General features: G+C 53.4%; 7 protein-coding genes across 7 annotated transcripts; 4 read left to right on the plus strand and 3 right to left on the minus strand.

The window, feature by feature from the left end:
• Window positions 1-974: 974 nt before the first annotated feature.
• ASPACDRAFT_28259 (uncharacterized protein) lies at window positions 975-4739 on the plus strand (the record flags this gene model as incomplete). The annotated part of the gene is made up of 4 exons (XM_020199550.1): window positions 975-3045; window positions 3390-3397; window positions 3576-3907; window positions 4070-4739. 4 exons carry the CDS (start codon window positions 975-977, stop codon window positions 4737-4739), a joined length of 3081 nt encoding a protein of 1026 aa, XP_020056834.1.
• A 488-nt stretch (window positions 4740-5227) lies between these two features.
• ASPACDRAFT_118843 (arylsulfotransferase family protein) lies at window positions 5228-7515 on the plus strand. The gene is made up of 4 exons (XM_020196204.1): window positions 5228-5893; window positions 5960-7084; window positions 7155-7336; window positions 7464-7515. Exons 1-4 carry the CDS (start codon window positions 5513-5515, stop codon window positions 7492-7494), a joined length of 1719 nt encoding a protein of 572 aa, XP_020056835.1. The 5' UTR covers window positions 5228-5512; the 3' UTR covers window positions 7495-7515.
• Window positions 7516-8149: 634 nt separating this feature from the next.
• ASPACDRAFT_78441 (GPI anchored serine-threonine rich protein) lies at window positions 8150-8514 on the minus strand (the record flags this gene model as incomplete). The annotated part of the gene is made up of 2 exons (XM_020205177.1): window positions 8150-8258; window positions 8360-8514. 2 exons carry the CDS (start codon window positions 8512-8514, stop codon window positions 8150-8152), a joined length of 264 nt encoding a protein of 87 aa, XP_020056836.1.
• A 1184-nt stretch (window positions 8515-9698) lies between these two features.
• ASPACDRAFT_118849 (mitochondrial 37S ribosomal protein uS2m) lies at window positions 9699-11395 on the minus strand. Its single transcript, XM_020196205.1, has 3 exons — window positions 11161-11395; window positions 10890-11087; window positions 9699-10797 (listed from the first exon to the last, which is right to left on the minus strand). Exons 1-3 carry the CDS (start codon window positions 11186-11188, stop codon window positions 9980-9982), a joined length of 1044 nt encoding a protein of 347 aa, XP_020056837.1. The 5' UTR covers window positions 11189-11395; the 3' UTR covers window positions 9699-9979.
• A 1420-nt stretch (window positions 11396-12815) lies between these two features.
• On the minus strand, window positions 12816-13947 carry hel10 (putative high expression lethality protein Hel10). Its single transcript, XM_020205178.1, has 2 exons — window positions 13534-13947; window positions 12816-13456 (listed from the first exon to the last, which is right to left on the minus strand). Exons 1-2 carry the CDS (start codon window positions 13833-13835, stop codon window positions 13144-13146), a joined length of 615 nt encoding a protein of 204 aa, XP_020056838.1. The 5' UTR covers window positions 13836-13947; the 3' UTR covers window positions 12816-13143.
• A 2936-nt stretch (window positions 13948-16883) lies between these two features.
• Window positions 16884-17669, plus strand: ASPACDRAFT_28457 (putative phosphoglycerate mutase family protein; the record flags this gene model as incomplete). The annotated part of the gene is made up of 3 exons (XM_020199564.1): window positions 16884-17136; window positions 17232-17454; window positions 17555-17669. 3 exons carry the CDS (start codon window positions 16884-16886, stop codon window positions 17667-17669), a joined length of 591 nt encoding a protein of 196 aa, XP_020056839.1.
• A 517-nt stretch (window positions 17670-18186) lies between these two features.
• ASPACDRAFT_78446 (putative 60S ribosome biogenesis protein Rrp14) lies at window positions 18187-20411 on the plus strand. Its single transcript, XM_020205179.1, has 3 exons — window positions 18187-18311; window positions 18388-18471; window positions 18629-20411. Exons 1-3 carry the CDS (start codon window positions 18297-18299, stop codon window positions 20147-20149), a joined length of 1620 nt encoding a protein of 539 aa, XP_020056840.1. The 5' UTR covers window positions 18187-18296; the 3' UTR covers window positions 20150-20411.
• The last annotated feature ends 334 nt before the right edge of the window (window positions 20412-20745 follow it).

Genomic DNA, 20745 nt, shown 5'->3' on the forward strand with positions numbered 1-20745 from the left:
CCACTGCCCGAGTGTCCGTGGAATTCGCCTCCCGAGCGTCAATCGCCGCGCCCGCTTCCAGGTTCCCTTTCCTGTCGCAGCCTGCCTGTTGTCTTCCCGTCTTACATGTGACCTCAACTGGGAAAAAAAGAGGAGGAGGAAACAACAAAGTACGGATACGCTTCCCAACTCCGTATTCTTACTATTATATGATCATTATTATCCGTGTCATTATCATTCCACGTTATCGTTCTTCGGCTTTATTCCCACCCATTCCCTATCACCACTAACTAACCTACCATCTCTTGCGCCCTACTGATACTCTTCTTCTATTCTACCTACTTACCCTTATCACACCGACCACTTCTGCAACTACTATACCTACCCTACTACTGCCACTACTACTATCTAACTACCTCCCCACCCACCCACCCACCCAACTACTCTAACCTACTGCAACTGCTATTGGAATATCCTCCTTGTCTGGGCCGATTACGCTATCAACAAATCAATTTGAACAATTTCTCCCCTCTCATCATTGCGTGGTGCATGCTTACTACCTACCCTTTGGAGCTTCCGGCATCTGTCTCTTTTTCGCTGGGGTAACTTTCTCCCTCCCTCTGACTCTTGCCCCGTGTTCCCTTCCCCCCACCCCTTGCTGGGTTTCATCCGGTCGCAAACGACTTGTCCGACCGATCGGCAGCGACACGCATTCCCTCGTTGAGCGCTTCGCTCTACTTCACTTTCTTCTCTCCTCTCCACATTTAGATCGGTCCCATTTCGCATACACTGGTGTATGGTCGTTCAGCGGAGCATATAATCAATCCTTGATTCGTCGTGCGCACTCTTCTCTCGTCTAACAAACCCTGGCGCATTTGTCGCAACGCAAGTCACAAACCATAAGGACTTGCGACCACAACTCGCATGGCATGTTTCGGCTGCTACCCTGGTCCTCTGCAATAGGGGGAAACAAGGTGATGGCGGAGGAGCTGAAAATGCTTGCGACTCCGCCATGCCCTGCGCCTGGCGTCAGCGCCATCCCTCTGCCTCAGTTGAAGCGCAAGCGCTCAGATTCTACAGATATGACGCCTGATCAGGATGCTCCGGTCGCGACCAAGCTGCGCTCAGAGAACGCGCCGTGCGGCTCTGTCGCCATCAAGCAGGATATCTCGTCAGCCGCCACCAACACGGATATTGTGTCATTCGAAGCGCCCAACAGTCTTCCGATAAATTCGCCGCCCGAGACGTCGCAGTCGTCGCCGCCCCCTCCTCCAAGTCAGGGCGCATCTGAACCTCCTGCGGTAACCAAGAACACCGGCTCACAAAAGGTGGATGTGGACACGCTGCGTGAAACGCTTGAAGCGCAACTGAGCTTGGAGGTGTTGTTAAAACACAACGAACTTCGGTTGATCGACCAGGAAATCGCAAAGTGTCAGGTCGCGTTGGAGCAACTGCGCCGATGCGCAGAGATCCCTTACCCGGGTTCGAATGTGGCGGGTTATTCGCCAGCGGTCAGCGGCGGAACGGGCATGGCAGTGTGGGCTCCTGAAAATGGGTCTGCGCCATTGTCTCCAGCACCCTGGGGTGTCACTGACGGCCCGTACACTCGCCATCTTGCAAGATGGCTAATCCCAGATCCTCGTTTTGATGGCGGTGAACCTGAACCTGCTACGCCTATGACTGGCGGCCTTGCTAGTCCATGGACTGAAGGACGCTCGACTCGTGGAAGCTGTGGGGATCTGGGGTACGTTGCTAGTAAGACGCGACCGCAACGAGGCACAGGTGGGAGACTGCAGTCTCTACCCAACGGCTACCCGCAACCAAAGGACAAGACTGGGCCAATGCTCATCCGACGAAAATCGGATAATCTACTCGTCAAGCTCGTGTGTCTGGATTGTCGCCGGGACAATTTCTCTAGCACGCAGGGATTCATTAATCATTGCCGTATCGCGCACAGCCGAAACTACGCAAGCCATGAAGCGGCGGCAGTTGAGTCGGGCGAACCTGTGGAAGTGGACGAGGCTGGCGCAGTAATAGGCGGCAAAATTGAAACTTCCAGCCCGGCCACAGCTGGTTTCATTCATCCGTTGATTCGGTCGGCGCATGTCATTGAGCCGCTTCCCAAGACGCCTACACCTGTATCCGACGCCACTGTGACTCCTCGAAAACGATTGAGCCCTGTTCGACAGACTCCCTCCGGAGTGGAGACGCCTCGAGCATCTAGCGCTGATCAAAAGACAACGCCCGCTACGGAAGGCAATGGTCCATTCATGTCTTCCCCTGCGACTCCTCATTTGTCGAATCTGATGAAGCTTCGGGGCGTTGCGGTTGACCTAGAACAACTGGTCGGAGATGCCAAGACTGTGGTAGACTTGAATGACTATTCTGATGATGACGATGGCGAGTCAGACTTAGGGTCCGTGCAACCTTCGGCGGAGATGAGTCAGGATCAGACACCGCTGGGAGCCCGTGCGGGCAGGCAACCGATGCGCACGACAGCCTCGCAGGCGACAAGCCGGCGCCCCGGTAGCCGCAAGGGACTGGATTTCCTTGATCACAGGCCTCCACCCCTGCATACCTCAACACCCACCCGGCCTAATGATTACCAGTCGCCGTATCCTTCCATGTCTTGTCTTCCCCAGGGCTCGCAGAGTGGAGCTCTGCGAGAACTGGAAGGGACAGAACAAGCCTCGAATCTCAGTCCGAATACAGCCGAGTCAAATCAAGCCCCGAGTCTCGTGAGTGATGACGATGATTACGGGGATGTGTCGGATTCGGATCCGGGGCCTAGTTCGTCTGAAGCAGGTGATCATGACGAAGACCTGGGCCATATTGATGTCGAAGATGGCGACGAGAATAGCGCGCGATCGGCTGCTGCGACTCCGGCGAAGTCAGATATAGGGATGGCAAGCACGGGGACACCCCGGGCACCACCATTATCGAAGTCGCTGCGACGTGGCAGCATCAAAAAGAAAGACCGACTCATGGCGCCATCAGTGGTTCCATCACGCGGTAAGGAAGAGAAGCGGGTGAGCTTTGTTAACCCCGACTCGAAACCTGCCAAGGGTGACCCAAAGCAGAGTCCGGATGATACACGATAGAACTTCGCTTCATTTCGGGGCTAGACCCTCTGCCTTTTGTAATTCTGCTGTTATATCTCTCCTCTTAACCTTTCATGTATCAGACTTCGGTTCAGTGGATAAATTGTGTGGGTGAAGAAATCACGGGATGGATTTTGGACAATTTTGTGCAGAAGTGCAGTGAGATGTTGATGGGAGACGGACTCTTACAGCTTATCATTAGACAACGAAGCCATCAATATGCAATACTCAACGGAAATTCTACTCTGTAGCTCATTTGGATACTTGAATTGGAAGTGAAGTAATAGATGTATATGAGACGCAGCCAAGGGGGGATCGTGGATCGTTACCTAAGCATAATCTCCACGTCTGTATTGGTGCTAGCCGTACCACCACCGTGAAGCTTTGAACAACTTGAGCAGGATTGTAGACTTCTATTGTGCCATCTTATTCCGATTCACAATCACCATCACAATGGCCACCGACAAAACCTATGACCCCGACCACATCACGAAGGAAACCTTGCAATCCCTTCTAGCGAGATACCCATCCACCGTGGAATCCACCACGCGGCGCAAAGCCACCACCACCACCGAGAAGAAATCCGCCGCCAGCAGCAGACCCAAAAGCAAATCCGCATCCAAGGATCTTACTTCGACCCTCACCGTAACAGAGGACCCCGATGATGCGCCGGCAGCCGTGAAAACCTACCTCGCCCTCGACGAGTTCCGCTACACGACCCTCCCACATGCAGTCCGTCAACGCGCCTCGACCACTACCGGGGATGATGGGGAAGGGAGGGCGTATCTCGAGAAGGAGGAATTGGTGCGTCTGGTCGAGTGGAAGATGTACGTTTCCCCCCCCCCCCTTACTACCTCATGCCTTGCTCGATCCATCACGCTTTCCTACTTCTCTACTTTATATGATCGGGTTTATCCGAGCATAACATATCAACTACTCCCACCCTCAGCTATAGTTACTCCATAGCATAACTAAGGAATGGTCCAAAGGAAACACGGGAAATTCCGCCCCGCATTACTGGGGATGATCCGCTCGAATTCCGAAAGCCTGGTGCGGGAAGCGACGGGGGAGGCATTTCAATTGCTGCGCACTGCAGAACTGCGGGAGATGTTTCCGGGGACGGCGTTGGAGAAGGTGACGGGGCCGTTGAGGGGGGTGGGGCCTGCGACGGGGAGTTTGGTATTGTCTGTTTTGTCCTCGGGTTTGCCGTCTGATGGTGAGGTTGATGGGGTGCCGTTTTATAGTGATGATGTGTTTCTGTGGTTGTGTTGGGGGGTTTTCCCTGGGGGCGATCCGGAAAGGGTGGGGAAGGCGTTTAAGCCTGGGAAGAGCGGGGAGTTGAATGTTAAGTATAATGTTGGGGAGTATCGTGAGTTGTGGGATGCGGTGCGGAGGCTGAGGGGGAGGTTGGGGGAGGGGGTTGGGTATCTGGAGATTGAGAAGGTGGCGTTTGTGGTGAGGTTTGGAATTGGGAGTGAGGATGGGATGGAGAGGGTGGTGGTGGAGGAGAAGGAGGAGGAGAAGGGGGAGGAGGGAATCGATCTTCAAGACATCCGGGGGAAGAGGAAGCGTGGGAAGATTGAACAGGAGGATGAAAAGGTGGAGAGGGAGCAAAAGGTTGGTGTGAGGAGAAGTACCAGAAGGAGAGGAGGAAAGTAGCAATAGCAATGATTCAAGTTTGGGATGTATGCATCTATCTGCCTTCCAAGTTCGTATCTGCACCTCCTGCTCTGCTCCCAGGCTCCATACTTCGCCATTCGAACCCTCAGCTGTGCCTCAGACACAATCTTTTTTTTTTTGCTTCGAAGCCACGGCATGAGATTCCATCAATCATCACAGATCAGGTTATGACATGAGCCGCCCAAGTTGAACATGTTGCTGCCGTCTTGCGAAGAGGTACAGTACAGCGTGCGCTGCATGAAGCCGTGCAGCTGATGCAATCCGAAAAAAAAAAAAGTACAGTACATTATAGCAGCCCTTCTACAAACTCATCCCCCTTCAAAAGATTTATCCGCAGTACTTACTATCTATCTGCCTGCTCAGCCTGCCGACGGATGTTCTTGTGCAAACCATGGGTACGACGACAGCTGGAACTTTGACAACGAGAATTTCCGCGTGGTTCTCCACGGCCTAAACAATCTAGCGTCGCCCCAAGTGGGTTTAAGGGAATCTTGTTTACGTGGGTTCAGAACTGCTGGGGACTATCAGTGGAACACAAGCCAACGAACGACGACCGCTAATGGGGCCGGTTCGGTTCAAACCGACGTTGACTCGTCAGTCGCTTTGCAATCCATGATCGACCGCGTCATGCTGTGTCCACTTGGATTAGGATGGCTCACCTCAACCCTACAAGATGATTTTCTCCGCTGCTGTTCACGAAATGCATTCTCCTCCTGTTCTTCTATCTCAGGCCATTCTATCTCCGACCATAGATGGCCGCACTGCTGGTTTTCTGGGGCTTCCTGCCCTTACTGGCAACGGCCTTCTCATGGCACGGCCTCTGGTATGAACTGGGGTTGTTCGGCCCGCATCCCACGCTGAGTTATGAGTCGGTCGGCATGAAGTCCCCCGAGGTTCATGTGAAACAATGGCATCCCGATTGTGAAGAAGGCTATGTCTTTCTCAGCCCACGTGGTCATAGCTATCCCGAACCGGGTCCCTTAGTCTACGACCACCGGGGGAATCTAGTCTGGATGGAGCGCGCATTCGGGGAGGTCATGGACTTGAAGGTACAGCAGTACCAGGGCCAGGATTATCTCACTTTCTGGGCTGGCGAGTATGATGGTACCCGAGGCATGGGGCAGTACTACATGGTGGGCCTTGCCGCACGATGCTCATATGTGATTGCCAGCTGAACTAATCATCTCACGCTTGAATAGCTCAATTCCTCCTACGACGTTGTCCACATTGTCTCAGCCGCCAACGGCCATCAAGGCGACCTGCACGAGTTCAAAATCACCGACCAAGGCACCGCGATCCTGACAATCTACGAAATCTGCCAGGCGGATCTGAGCGCAGTCGACGGGCCTGAAGACGGCTGGATCTACGACAGCCTGTTCCAGGAGATCGATATTGAGACAGGCGAGCTTATTTTCGAGTGGCGCGCACGCGATCACTATGCCATCGACGAATCATACCTCCCCTTCGGCGACAAGGGTTCCTCGCCTTCCGCACAGGATGCGTACGACTACTTCCATATCAATAGTATCGACAAGCATCCCAGGGACGGAAGCTACCTCATATCGTCCCGCTACATGCACACTGTCACCTGCATCAGTTCGACTGGGGAAATCCTGTGGGTGCTGGGTGGGAAGCGCAACACTTTCCGGGATATGTCATCTGATGGCTCGGCCACGGGGTTCACCTGGCAGCACGACGCGCGCTGGCACTCGGACAATGTACTCACCCTGCTCGACAACGCCGCCTACGAGAACGGGTACACCTGCGACCATTCCCGGGGTCTCATGATCCAACTCGATTTTGCCGAGTGGACAGCCGATACCCTCCATGTTTACGACAGCCCAGGCCGCTCCAGCAGCCACTCGCAGGGCAGCCTGCAAGTTCTCCCGCGAACCGGGAATGTGTTCATTGGCTGGGGGAAATCCTCGGCATACACCGAGTTCAGGACCGATGGCGACCTCCTCTGCGACTTTCACTGGGGCCCCCGGGTCTTCTTCTGGCTTGGGTGGACTAAATCGTACCGTGCGCAGAAGTCCCACTGGGTCGGGCGACCGCGCGATCCGCCAGACGTCGAGGTGGATGAAACGGCACACACGGCGTATGTGAGTTGGAACGGGGCGACGGATGTGGCGGGCTGGGTCTTGCAGCGGGCCAGCAATGGCAGTGCCCCGGAAGAGGAGTTCGAGAGCGTCCAGTACGAACCGAAGGAGGGGTTCGAGACGACCGTCGAACTTGTGGGGAATGGTTACTTTCGGCTGGTGGCGGTGGATTTCGAGGGTAATCACATGGGGGTAACGAGGGTGTTCGAGGTGTTCGAGACATGGGTATGTTAAGTTATTTGATGCTTCCCGCTTTTCTTCCCGTGGCCTAAGATGCTGATCACGAGAATCACAGAACGCCGCCGAAACCATCCGCTCGTCACTCTCCATCTTCTCCGAGGGGGTTTTCCAATGGACTCTGGTCGGGATCTGTGCCACGGGGGCCTTGTCGACAGCCGTGTGGACGGGGCGAAGACGAATACAGGAGACATTCCGATCATTTTATGGGCGGCTGAAGTCTTACTGGGGCGTCATGAAGTATGAACTTGCGTTTTGAATTTCTGCATCAATCCGATACCCATTCCACATCTGTTTAATCATCAAAGATATCGCCGCATTCGCAAACTAGACATAACATAGCATAATATCACTAAATATTTCATAGTACATACAAACCCATCCAATCCATCAGTTAGTACACCCACACAACAACACAGTATTACATCCTAGGTATATACCCAACAATCAACACCCATAGCCTCTGCAACCCAACTCATCGGCTTTTAAATCCCCCACACCCCCAACACCACCGCCGCAACCCCCAACCCCAGCTCCAATCCAGCACCGGCAGCCGCCCCGGAAGACTCGACCGCCGTGGCCGTGGCCGACGCGGCCGTCGTCTTAGCCGCGGCGGTGGTAGGCGCGCTCGTCTTAGTCGCCGACGAGGTCTTGGTCACCTTGGTGGAGGTCGAGTATAGCAGCGAGTTGGCCTGGGCCGCGTTACAGTAGGGCACTTGTTGCTGGGTGACGGTGTAGCGGCCCGGGTCGGAGGGGCAGTCGTTGTAGCAGCTTTAGGCAGAGAGAGAGAGAGAGAGAAAGGGTTAGTTTTGCTAAGAAAGGGGTAGAGTGTAGGATTGTATCGGGTAGAGTGTGGGTGGGGTCGATAGTGTGGTATGGTGTTTAGGTTTTGGCGGGAGGTGGGTGGGTGGGTGGGTTGATGATATAGATGTATGTATACAGCACCCGATCCATCCACCACACCCACACTGATAAACCAGAAGCATCAAAGAGGAAAAAAGAGCGAAGACAATCAAGACCGGGGGAAAAGAGAAAAGGAACAAAGGAAAGGGGCTATGCATACGTCAACACATTCTGACTCTGCGTACACAGACAATCCCAGTCGTTCTGCGCGCAGGCGTCCATCTGCGGCTGGAGCTGTTTCAGGCAGGCGTCCAGGATACTATGTCCCTCATGTCAGTCAGTTAGCTAACTAAGTAACTCTCTGGGGCTTGGCAATCTATGTGCTCGTTCTTGGAGGCGAGAGCTTAGGGAGGTGCATACCTCTTCGCGCACTGCGCTGTATCCCCCGCGCTGGCTGCTGTGGTTGCTGCCGGCGCAGCAGCGGCAGCGGCAGCGGCAGCAGCAGCAGCATTCGGTGATGCGGCGACGAGGGAGGCGGAGGTCAGGAGGATGGGGAGAAGGGTTTGGAGGTGCATTTTTGCTTTTGCCTTTCTTTTTCTTTCTGTCTGTGAAGTTCGGGCTGGGTCTAAAAGTCTTGGAAAGAGGAGAGGGAATTCGGAAGAGAGGACGGATGGTAGCTAAGTAGCTGAATTTATAGAGCAGCAATGGTTCCCAAAGAAGAGAGAGGAAGGGGGAATAAACAGGAGAAAAAAAAGACATGGGATCATTGATATATCATACCGATATGTTAATATCAATCCCTGCTCTAGCCTCATCCAGCTCGTGTTTATCCAGTGGGTATGGAATTGAATTGAGGTTGACCGAAAGAAGCAGAAACGAATCAATCATCATACCGGTATGCTCACAGTCTCTCCGGAAAACCTCCAGGCTGGCATCATGCATCAAACTATCACCGCCACAAAGCACCTCGTTCGGGGTTCTGTGCCAATCAGGTGGCCCTGGTCCGGTATGGGATTATTGATCGAGAGTTGCATGAAGATACCCTCCTCTACCGGAGTCGGCCATTGCCTACCGGTAGAAAAGTCTAGGGTTGGCACGTCCCTACCGCTAGCTCAGTCCCTGCATGGGAAAGGTGGTCGGAGATACAGCTGGATCAGGTTGGATTGATATGAGAGGTCAGATGGATGGAGATGAGTTCGGAGAAGAAGGTTTGAGGGTCTCGGATAGTTGATTACTTTCTCTGTGTTGGTGGAGCTGATCATTGACTTGTAATGTTACTTTGAATACTGCTCGGGCGGTTGTCTTTGTCTATTGATTATTGACTTTGTGATTGAATAGCACGGTAGTTAAGTGACTTGCCGAGTTGTTAGTAGTGGTCCAAGGACACAATAGACCGTGGAGGAAGATGGTTTTTGTACACCGTATGGAGCATGCCGGACAACCCTCACTCAATGTTGTTGCTTGGAAATCTGACCCATCGTATAATGGTGACTTGCTCCATACGGCTCTCTGGCCGCGGATGGACTGTTTATCTTTCGACCACGAACTACCGGTCAGTCTTGTCTGGATTAAATGCTCCGCAACGAGACGAGCGTCACTGTATGAAAAGGAGATAGACAGCCGCTGTTGGTTCAATTCACAGGGCAAGTGGATGTTTGCACGGGAATACAATTAGTCCAATCTATCTCGTTGACTGTACTTGGACGTGCTCACAAAATACCACGAAGGTAACCACATCTGATCCATGCGGAATCGGCATGCAAGGATAACCTAACCACCAGTCATTCTACCCATCCAAGATCTAAAACTAGATTTCATGTTTGATGGCACACGAAAACAATCCAGTGAAACAGTAGTACAGATGGAAGTTAAAGGTATGATTCAGGCGACATTTGTTGATACATGTTCGTAACACCAGAAGGAAAAACATAGGCAAGAAAAACAGACGCAAAAAAAGGTTTATATGTCCTATACAGTACAATCCCAGTCAAGGGCAGGCAAACCGAGATCAAAAAGAAATTCCGTAGCGCCGCCAATTCTTCATTTCCGCTCCTCCGACTCCTCTCTCCGATCATTTGCCTCCTCTGGCTTGCGGATTGGGAGATCGAACTGTGTAAGGGGCTTATAAAGAGTTTCCCCCTTCCTAGCAAGTTTTAACCTCCGCTCCTGACCGGCCTCTCCGGCTCGTCCCAGGACACCAGCAATGAGGCCGACGGCACGCAGACTGTCATCGTTCGAGGGGATCGGGTAGGTGACGCGGGTGGGATCCGCATCCGTGTCGATGATGCCGATGGTGGGAACGTTATTGAGGCCACACTCGTGCAGAAGAACCGTGTTCTCCAGGGGGTTCAGGCAGACCACCAAGTCCGGCTTGAGCGAGGGCCGGGAGTTGGCCACCTCCTTGAACGTCGGCAGCTCTTCGTCGTATATGTTCACCACCTTCACCTCGCAGTGGCCCAGGATGACACTGCCGTTGGTCAAGCTGCCGGGGATCCATCGCTCAAAGAGGTGGTAGCCCTGGGCCCGCTCGGCGGCCCGCACCACCATCAGCTTCTGGCCCTTCCGGGTGCCGGCGAACAGGATCAATCCGCCGCGGGCGGCGACCTCCTCGACAACCTTGGCCGCACGTCGTAGATACGCGGCGGTCACGTCCAGGGAGATGATGTGAATGCCCTCGCGAATACCGTAGATGTAGGGGGAGTTTTGCGGGTTCCAGCGGGAGGTTGAGTGTCCGAGGTGTGTCTGATTGGCGAGGAGCATTTCGAGAGTGAGGTCGGCGGGTTTAGGGGGGTGGAAGAGAAGACTGTCGGGAGAATATTTGCCTTCCAGAGTGGTTCCCATTTTGCGGAAGTCGGCCTCTGTTCAAGATAAGACGAGAGCACCTCATGTTAGTGTTGCCGTCCGCACTCGTGTACATGGGGGGGTCACCAAGTTGTTTGGGTGTACTGACTGCGCTGCAGACCCTTGTCCCAGGCCTCCTTTTCAGGAGTCAATCTATATTCTGCCGGCGACCCAGGCTCCGAGGGGATCCCAGCTGGAGTCGCAGTCACCCGGGGGGCTTGCTGCGCCGGAGTGTCGACAATCGTCTCGGTGGAGGAGAATCGGGCCCAGACGCGCGATTGGCGGTTGAGCGCACCGAGCTGGCGGCCTGCAAGACAGAAAGAGCGTCAGTTATCAGGATACAGAGTTCAATAGAGCCGAGAGAGCAGACAAGAACTCACTTTGCCGCAAACAATGCCGGACAATCATGGTGTACTATACAGAGCAGTCTTGTTCCCTTCCGCAGTGTTGAAGGGAATCTTCCGCTCGAACTTTTGATCGGGCTTGGCCGCACAATTCTGCCCCAGGCACCCAGCACCATGCGCTAATCCGCTTCCGGACAAGCCTGGCTGCCTCGGGGCGACGATGCATGATCAATCCGATGTATGAAGTATGAAGCATTTATCTCAACTTCTTTCCCTCCATGTCATGGAGGGCTAATTCATCAATCTCTCTCCCATACAATCCTTTTCAGCCATAGTAGATTGACATGGACATAGAGCCGGACAAGAGAGTCTATCTTCCTCTGACAGCCCGAAAAGAGTACTGTCCCGGACAGGAATCGGCACAGTTAGACTGTGGCTTCAGCAGGAACCGGGTGACAAACTGGAGGGATTAGAACAAAGGACGCTTGATGGCACAACAATTACTTGCGATGCTAAGGCCATAGGATTATACTCAGGAGCCGGGACTATCAGTTCCAGCAATTCAGTAAATAAAGGAGACTCTCCTTTATCTTGCTGTAGTCAAAGAGCTCACACATAAAGACATTGTGATTCTAAGAATACTCGGATGATCTAGATATAAATATGTCACGCTTTGCAAGTTGGCATTCCCGGCCGGGAAACTATAGATTCATTCTTCTAGTAGTTCGATTAACCTGTGTACTGCACATGCTCTTCATATACCGCCCATACAACATCGATCATCCCCAATCCAAACCTGCGCACAAGATGATCCAGCCCGGGGAGATTTCGCTATACCCAGGGGGCTGCACCCCCGAAAGCGGACGCCCGCTCGGCTGCTTGTATGACCGCCAGTGCCAGATCACGTACCAAGTAGGGGCGAGGGAGACGCCCTGCACGACGATGTTCTACCTGCTTGGGCCCAGGGACTTGCCTCTGGAGGAGGTCCCCTGGGCCCGCATGGAAGAACTGCTCAAATACATCTTCCTGCAGGCGCGGCGCGAGAACCCAGACTCGGCCACCATCGCCGGGGAGCTCAGCACCGGGGAATGGTGTCGGTTCTATCGCGAGGTCCTCCCCACGGACGACGCAGACCATCGGGTGCGTGGCATCTACCAGTACAGACTCGGGGGGAAGGCGACCTTCCATGAGGAGGAGGATGAGGCCTTGGTCGAGCTGTTGGCGGGCATCACCCATTCCGGTTTCCCCGACGTAGATACGTCGCTGGGTCTGCACGAGATCCTCGCCAGACACGGGCAGGGTGCGGTGAGTGTTCCGGGCCGTGCTGAGAGACGCAGGATTGAGAGGCGCTGGGAACGCCGAAGCATGGCAACGTAAATGCACCCATTCATACCCCGTGTCAGATGTTAATGATCCAAATGCAAATCCTCCTACTTGTTGGGACAACTCATCACCGCATGACTCAGTAAGCCCAGGTCGACCAATGGGTGCAGTAATTCATCTCACTTGTCCTCCCGGAAATGCATGAAATCTAAAGGCGGGGTTGGGTTGTCGGGACTCGGGTCTCGTAGGGACGCTCACCCCGCCATCACCCCTCTTTTGAGTGTCGACATCTAGGTTTCTTCTATTTTATACGACATTCATGACAATCTTTCATATCTTGCAGTTACAACTACATTCCTTCTCAGGCAAAAATTCTTAGATTTGCGGGGTCAAAGACAGTATGATTCTTCGTTGCATAGCCACTAATAAGTAGATTATGCTGGCAGACCCAGCATCGGTATCAAGTTTCAAGTCCAATCCCTAGTATCAACACTTCAGGGAGAGAATTCAGAGTAAAGCAAAGCAATCTTAAGCGCAAGAGACGGTTGTTGGATGAAAAGACTAGAATTCATTTCCCATACCCCGGCCGGCCGTAACAAAAAGGAAAGGGCAACAAGTAAATAAAAGGCTCAGTCACATAGAATGTAAGCAGCAAGGTCATGAGATCAAGAACGGTCAGGATGAAAGAGGAGCCGTCTATTTCTTGAAGAAGCTGCCGAACTGGTCCATCATGCTACCACCGCCACCGTGGTGAGAGCCGGGAGGAGGAGGGCCACCGGGACCACCGTGGGGAGGGTAGCCGTACTGCTGCTGCTGCTCCTCCTCCTTGTGTCTGTGCTTCTTGATAGCGTCTTCAGCGATACTTCCGATAATGGCACCACCGATGGTTCCGAGGATTCCGTGATCCGCCTTGTGACCGGCAAAGCCTCCCGCCAGACCACCGGCGAGGGCACCACCGAGGCCACGTTCGCCGTCCTGAGCGCCACCAGGGGCACCCTGCTGATTGTACCTAGAAAAAAGAAAAGATCATGTCAGTCACCCTGGTACTTTAATTATAGATTGGGAAGTCGATGAGGGTGAGCTTACTCTCCACGCTGGTCCTGACCATACTGTTGCTGCTGACCGTGCTGGCCGTACTGTTGTTGCTGGCCGTACTGGCTCTCACCACCATACTGAGACTGCTGTCCGCTGGAGCCATAGTAGTCGTTGGCAGAGCCACCCTGGCTACCGTGCTGGCTGTGCTGGTTGTATTGGTCGTAGCCACCCTGCTGTCCGTAGCCCTGCTGCTGAGGATAGCCGCCCTGTTGGTAGCCACCCTGCTGGTAACCACCCTGCTGGTGGCCGTAGTAGCCGCCCTGGCCCTGGTTGTACTGATCGTAACCGGACATGATGATGTTGTTGTCGGTGTGTGTGAGACGAAGAGGGGTAATTGGATATGGATGTGTGATGTAAGTGTTTGTTATCTGACTTGCAAGTCGGAGGAAGGAGGAAAGTGAGATAGTATGATGGAAGACGGATGATGGGAACGAGGGGCACCTTAGGCTTTTATAGTGGGAGATTTGGCCACTTGATAAGCTGATCTGGCACTACGGCACTACAGGGCTGAGCAGGCGCAGTCGGATCCTTCTGGCCTTCCTGGCCCTTCTGTGAATTGCTGGGGACGAGCCCCACCATGAATTCACTGTTTCCCTCTTCTCCGTTCATGCCAAGCCCTGCGAGATTTACTAGGCAAAACATGCCAATCTTACAAGTACCTCTCTGTATGACTGAGCCACACTGCGGTCATCAAAAGAAAAACCATGCGGGATAGTACTGGCCCCGATTCCTTGCCCCCAGCCCCAGCCCTGGAGATGATTCCCTCTCTGGGTTCGGTAAGCGTCGTCGAAGAGATGTTCTGATATGAGAATTGTTCTGAATTTACGCATGAGCGGTGACGGTGACCCGTACGGATGACTCCCCCGCCACGATGAGGTGCGGGGTGGCTGTGCACTCTTGCAGCCATGTGTTTCTTGGATGGACGCAGGGCTGAGACCGATCACCAATGCTAAGTGAGGTACTCCTGACAGTGCCGCAATATCCAGGGCATCTATAGAACTTTTACCAAGCTCCCGGTGTGCGACATTCCGAGTCCCATGCTACCTAACGTACACATTGATACACTCACTGGTACCAGTACAGTACATTGATGCGCAACTGGGGCAACGATCATCCTTGGTCTCAATATGCAGCCATCCGATTTCGACAGAAAAATCACCTTACACATCTTGGCTGGTAAGGCTGGTAACGTCGTGCACATTCAGGCATCGACTCCTGCATAAGTTACTTCATACCGAAGTCACTGTGGCGCAGGTGTGCTTGGCACAGCCTCAAGAACGCTTGGCCGCAGTAAAACGGGTAATGGCCTGATGATGCCGATAGCCCGAGCCTGTAATGCCAAGAATACGATTCATGGGGCTCGGGATGAGCTCCTCAATCTACGAGTACGGATAGTCTATTGCAGTTCCGGATCCTCGGGTAGATGAAATTGAAAGTGCTCTTGCAATTTTGAGCTTGCCGAGCCTCCGTAAGAACCCCCTAAGTCAAAGATTAGAAATGTCGATGTCCTATTTTTACTAACAGGGGTTCAAGTGTGCATCCCGTCGGAGACACCGTCCTCCAGTACGGCACGTAACAGGCAGACATGTTTCTGCAGACACTAGCGGAAATTTTGGTCTGACATCTTCCGCTGAGATATACGTAACCGGGGGGGCAGTGAATGCGTGCGGAAAGTGGAGGAAACAGTCCCACGTAGACCACTCAGATGCTGGAAAGCCCATTGTGGCTGGTTTTCCTCGGGTCTCAATCTCTTTAGACCGTGGAAATTGGGGCTTGGAGCCGAGCAGGTGAATAGGAGATCCTCAGCTGAAAGATGCAAGAGAGAGGATATAGGTACTCTAAGCGATCACAAGCCTTGTCGAAGGTGCTTCTAGAATACTATCGCCTGCTGATCAATCACCTCCTCCCCTTTTCGGTGACCTGGATGGATTGGGGGCCGTGCTGTCGGATCAGTATCCGAGGCAACTGCAGTGCAACTGACATCGACAACGCATTTGGCCCTTCCACGGTCACATCCCATCTTTTCTTTTGAGGGGGAGGGGTTATCTCCAATTCACCTACAGTGGCTTGGTCCCGGATGAACTGTTGATATCTCCCCGATCACGGAGAGGAATAACTGCCCAGGCTACGGTACTAACGTAGTCTATGGACCCAAGACTTGAACCCAATCCAACACAACATAAGCGGTATTTATCGGAGCGGGGAGCCCATCCCAGGAAACTGCCTCTCAGCCCGAGCTTGTTCATAGTGTCTACCTGTCCGAGTCAACTTGAAAGCTTAATTATTCCCTCACAGGCTCATGCAGAGCAGCAGGAGTTTGCCTGGTACGTCCGTTCGCGGAGAGCGGGGAGAAGTGCACGGCACTTCACGCGAAGCTACCTGTACATACAAACCTACAGCAGGTATAAGTAGATCTGCAGCCCCTCGATGATGCCGCCTGAGGACTTGCCTTGCATGCGGCATACCACAAACGACGTTTTCAATCTCCCAGTGCAAGGCAGAATGCAAGGGTAATGACTTCTTGATAGCCGTGTTGCAAGATCCTGCTCATCAAGCTTTTCCTTCCAAAGCATATCCCCCCAATTAAAGATAACTGCTATAATGTATCCAAATCTCAGCCGTCTACAAAGTTCCGTGACAAAACCCCCACGGTCCTCACTCATGGCTCGAAAAAAAACCAAGCAGAATCAAAACAGCAGGCCAGCTCACATCATCCGACTGGGGAGGGACACACTCACCGCAGATCGACCTTTTTTAAGGTTATGAATTCTGTGCCCCGAGAAACCCTCAGCTGGGCTCCATGGATCGTCGCCTGACCGATCGGACGTCCCAATCAAAGTCAAAGCTTCCATGTTGCACGAGATCGAGAGGGTCCATCTCAGTGGACTCGTTAGCTCGAGTGATAGATGATTTTCAGTCTGCTGGTCACGAAGAATTCGCTCATAGCAGCAAACAATAGGTTCAGCAGCCATATTGCGTATGCAGCAGCCTGGACGCCTGCTGCCCTGCTGCCCTCCATCCCCCCTCCTCCATATGCAGTGCGTCGATCGATAGTGTGTTTTATGATCGACCAACTTTCAGCTTGCTTGCTTGCTTGCTTGCTTGCTTGCTTGCTTGCTCCATATTTAAATCTCCACGCGTACCCTCCCTCACCAGGTGGAATACTCGGTCGACGTACATTTAGACCCCGAGGCCCTGGCGACTCTCCCGAACGTCGCGATGCGCAGGCGGACATACTCTCCACCTCGATGAGAAGACACCATAGATTCGAGATATAAAAGCACTAGAAATGACCCGGTAGCTGTGATCCAGCTATCACCTGTCACACATTATATATCAAGATGATCGCCTCTCAGCTTATCAATATTCTATACCTGCTCACCGCATCCACTCTGACCCTGGGTGCCTCCATCCCATCGTCCCAAACGACGAAGCCAACCGTCTACCTGATCCGTCATGGGGAGAAGCCCCTGGATCCCAGCGACAGCGGTCTCAACGCTGACGGCTTCAAGCGCGCAGAATGTCTCCGTTCCGTCTTTGGCGCCGACTCGCCATATGATATCGGATATATAATGGCACCACACATCAACTCTCGTAAGGATCCTCCAGACAGCAGCCCTTTCCCAGACTTCCTCTTTTGGATTTCCTTTTGATCGCAAAGCGTTGACACTGACACCAATACTATATAGTCGGCCAGCATCGTCGCTCCTACGAAACCGTCCTCCCCCTCGCCCACGACCTCTCCCTGCCGATCGACACCTCCTGCAAGCGCAATGACGTGAAGTGCGTGGCGCGAATGATCCGTCACTATCGGGGCCCCGGTAATATCCTGATTTCATGGCGGCATGGAAAGATGGCGAATATCGTCAGCGCCTTGGGCTCGGATGACCCACCTGTTTATCCTGAGAAGCGGTGAGTACTCTCCCTCGTATACTATCTAGACAGGGGAAAAAAGTTACGCCTCGTGATGTTCAGGTGTGGATGGTGGCTGATATTTGGATGGCTCGATTAGGTTCGATTTGATTTGGACAATTCCTTGGCCGTTTGATAACATTACCTCGATTGAGAGTGAGAATTGTGTTGGTTTGGATGATCAAGGACCCGACTCCGAGTTCTTGGAGCTCTAGAGGCTGGTAGTGTCGAGGTCATTGGCTCCTGTTGGATACTAAGCGCATTGCAGGGTGGATATATATCAGTGATGTAACCGAGATGTATCACCGAGTATCATTGGAGTACTAGGTTCACAGAGATGATATGTCTGAATTATACTAGGGATACCATCAAGGATCGCAGCCTGGAGTTGGATCCTGCATTTGTCGCCGTTTATTGATTTTATTGCTGTGTAGTTTAACAGCCCCGATTAGATCACATCTTAGTCCAGATCATATTTCCTGACCGTGGTGATGCGTTCGAATAATAGAGTAGGGGGGCACGTGGACCATACTTCCAGTGACATCCCGGACTTACCAGTTGCCGGGGATACTGTAAGGCCGACCGACTCCGTAGTACTGGAATAATTCTCTTGTGTGCGCAGGCGGTGAAGGCGGTGAACAGCCGAGCGGAGAACCAGCAATGCCAAGATTTCAACCTGCCCACCCAATTTTTTCATGGTATCGCGGCTTTCGTTACCTTGACCCCGAGCGTTGCCCATTAGACCCATCAACCTCCAATTCCGGCCCTGGTATTTGCTTCTCAAGTTCTTTTGTGTTCTTGGACAGGCCTGCTGGTTTTTTTTTCTTTTGTCTCTTGCAGAAATGGATGACATCGAGGTGTGTTGCCCCGTGCACTGCACTGCACTGCTGTGTGCCTGATCTTGAGATTGACATTTTTTTTTCTTCTCATCAGGAACGCCTGCGAGACCACGCCCAGGCCTTCGATGGTCTGTTGTCGCTAATCCCGGCAAAGAACTACTATGGTGAAGATGGCAGTGTACGTTCTCACCTTGGTTTCTCCTTTTCTGCTCAAAGCAAAAAAACCCCTCCTGTCCTCCGTCTCCTCTCCTCCTCTCTTCTCCCTTGTCCCCCCTCCTTCCCAGCACCATCCAGCCGCTGCTCAAGGACGTGGCTGACCGCAACCCCTTGATTAGGACCAATGGCAGCGGAAAAAGCAGACCAAGGAGCAAGCTCGCGAAGCCAAGCGGGCCAAGTTGGACCCCGACAATGTCAAGACGGCCAAGGATGTGATGGACGAGAACGCACGTAAGCGCAAGCGCAACGAAGAGCAAGCTGGAGAAGACGCCGCGTCCGAGGACGGAGAACTTGGCTCCGAGCAGCCTAGAGAAGGTCTGAAACGTGGTGATGCAAAGTCCAAGAAGCGAAAACAGACCGAAGATTCGGCAAACCCGGATGCCCAGGCCAAGTCGAATGAGGCCGCCGAAGCGCGCAGAAAATTGAAGGAAGAGAAGAAGGCACAGAAGAAGGCCAACCAAAAGGAGAAGAAGAAGGCCAAGGACGCTGCCAGGAAGGCGAAGGAGGTCGAGCAAAAATCCAAGCAGGACCAAACATCTACCGCCGAGGTTGCGCAAGAATCAGAGTCCGCCCCTGCCAGCAAAAACGATGACAACGAAGTTGAGGCTGAGGATAGCGATGAGAGCGACGCTGCCGAGGGCGTTGTTCCCGAGGAGGGACTCTCACTCGAGTTCAACGTAGAACCCGAGTCCTCTTCTGCATCGACTCCCAATTCCTCTGGCTTTGATGCGTCCAATCCCCAGTCCGGCATCTCTTCCATCTCCTCCGTCGCCCCTTCGACCGATGTCCCCAAGTCCTCCACCTCCAACGACCTCAAGCCCCTCAAGGCCACTTCCGAACAGTTGAAACAGCGGCTTCAGAAGCGCCTGGACGAGCTCCGGGCTGCCCGTCACGCTGATGGATTGAATGGCAAGCCCGCCCGCAACCGCCAAGAGCTCATTGAAGCGCGCCGACAAAAAGCCGAGCAGCGCAAAGCGCACAAGAAGGAGCTGCGTCAGAAGGCCCGCGAGGAGGAACAACGGCTGAAGGACGAGGCCATGGCCCGCCGCTTCTCTCCCGGCGGATCTGGCTCCCTTCTCGCCTCTCCTCGCTCCCCTGCAGACTCGGTTGGCTCTTCCAGCAATGCGAACTACTCCTTCGGTCGGGTCGTCTTCGGCGACGGCCAGCACGCCGACCCCACTCTCCAGAACGTCCGCGATCAGCCCAAGCGGCAGGGTGCTCACCACGACCCGGCCGCCGCCCTCAAGGCTGTCGAAGCCAAGAAGGCCCGGCTGGCGTCCATGGACGATGAGCGGCGGGCCGACATCGAGGAGAAGGACATGTGGCTGAACGCGAAGAAGCGTGCCCACGGCGAGCGGGTCCGCGACGATACCTCGCTGCTGAAGAAGGCCCTCAAGCGCAAGGAGACGGCCAAGAAGAAGTCCGAACGCGAGTGGCGGGAGCGGATCGACGCCGTCAAGCACGGCAAGGACATGCGCCAGCAGAAGCGCGAGGAGAACCTCCGCAAGCGCCGCGAGGAGAAGGGAGGCAACAAGGGCAAGAAGAAGCCCGCCGCTGGCGGAGGCAAGAAGAAGGCCAGACCGGGCTTCGAAGGTAGCTTCAAGGCCAAGGCTGGTGGTGGCGGTGGGAAGAAGAAATAAGTGAACTGGACTTAGGTAGTCCTCAGCTCAGCTTCGCCTTTGCCCTTCCTTCTCCGACCCTCCCTTCTTCTTACCATTTCCGTTTCCCTCTCGCCCTCCCTCCTCTATTACCCTCCATACCTTGACTGAGCGGTGATCCTCCCCGGTGATGATCCGTCGTCGTCGTTCCTTCCCAAGTATGTAATATCATCTACTACCTTACACCCTACCCTACCCACCACCACTACGCGATACCTTACCTACTCCTTCAATCCTCTCCCCCCACCACCACCTTCGATTTCTCGAATATAAACAGGAGACGGAAGGAGCAAGGACGAATCATCATCATCATCAAAAACCTAAAAAGAGAGACAAAGCAGAGATGTGTGTGTTCTTTTTTTTTTTTTTTTTTCAAAAAAGTTATTTTAAAAAAGGGAATGGGTTGCGTGTTGTTGAGTGCGGGTCATCATCTGGAGATATGGTGTTCGGGGAGTTCATTAACATTCTAAACTCTGGGGGGATTTTTATTTTACTCATTTACTCATTTCTTTGTTCATTCTTGTCCTCCAAAGTTATGTGCATATGTGCATAGGCAGCGTTTCTTATACTTCTTCGAA

The sequence above is a fragment of the Aspergillus aculeatus genome, assembly GCF_001890905.1.
Source record: "Aspergillus aculeatus ATCC 16872 unplaced genomic scaffold ASPACscaffold_7, whole genome shotgun sequence".
Taxonomy (NCBI): domain Eukaryota; kingdom Fungi; phylum Ascomycota; class Eurotiomycetes; order Eurotiales; family Aspergillaceae; genus Aspergillus; species Aspergillus aculeatus.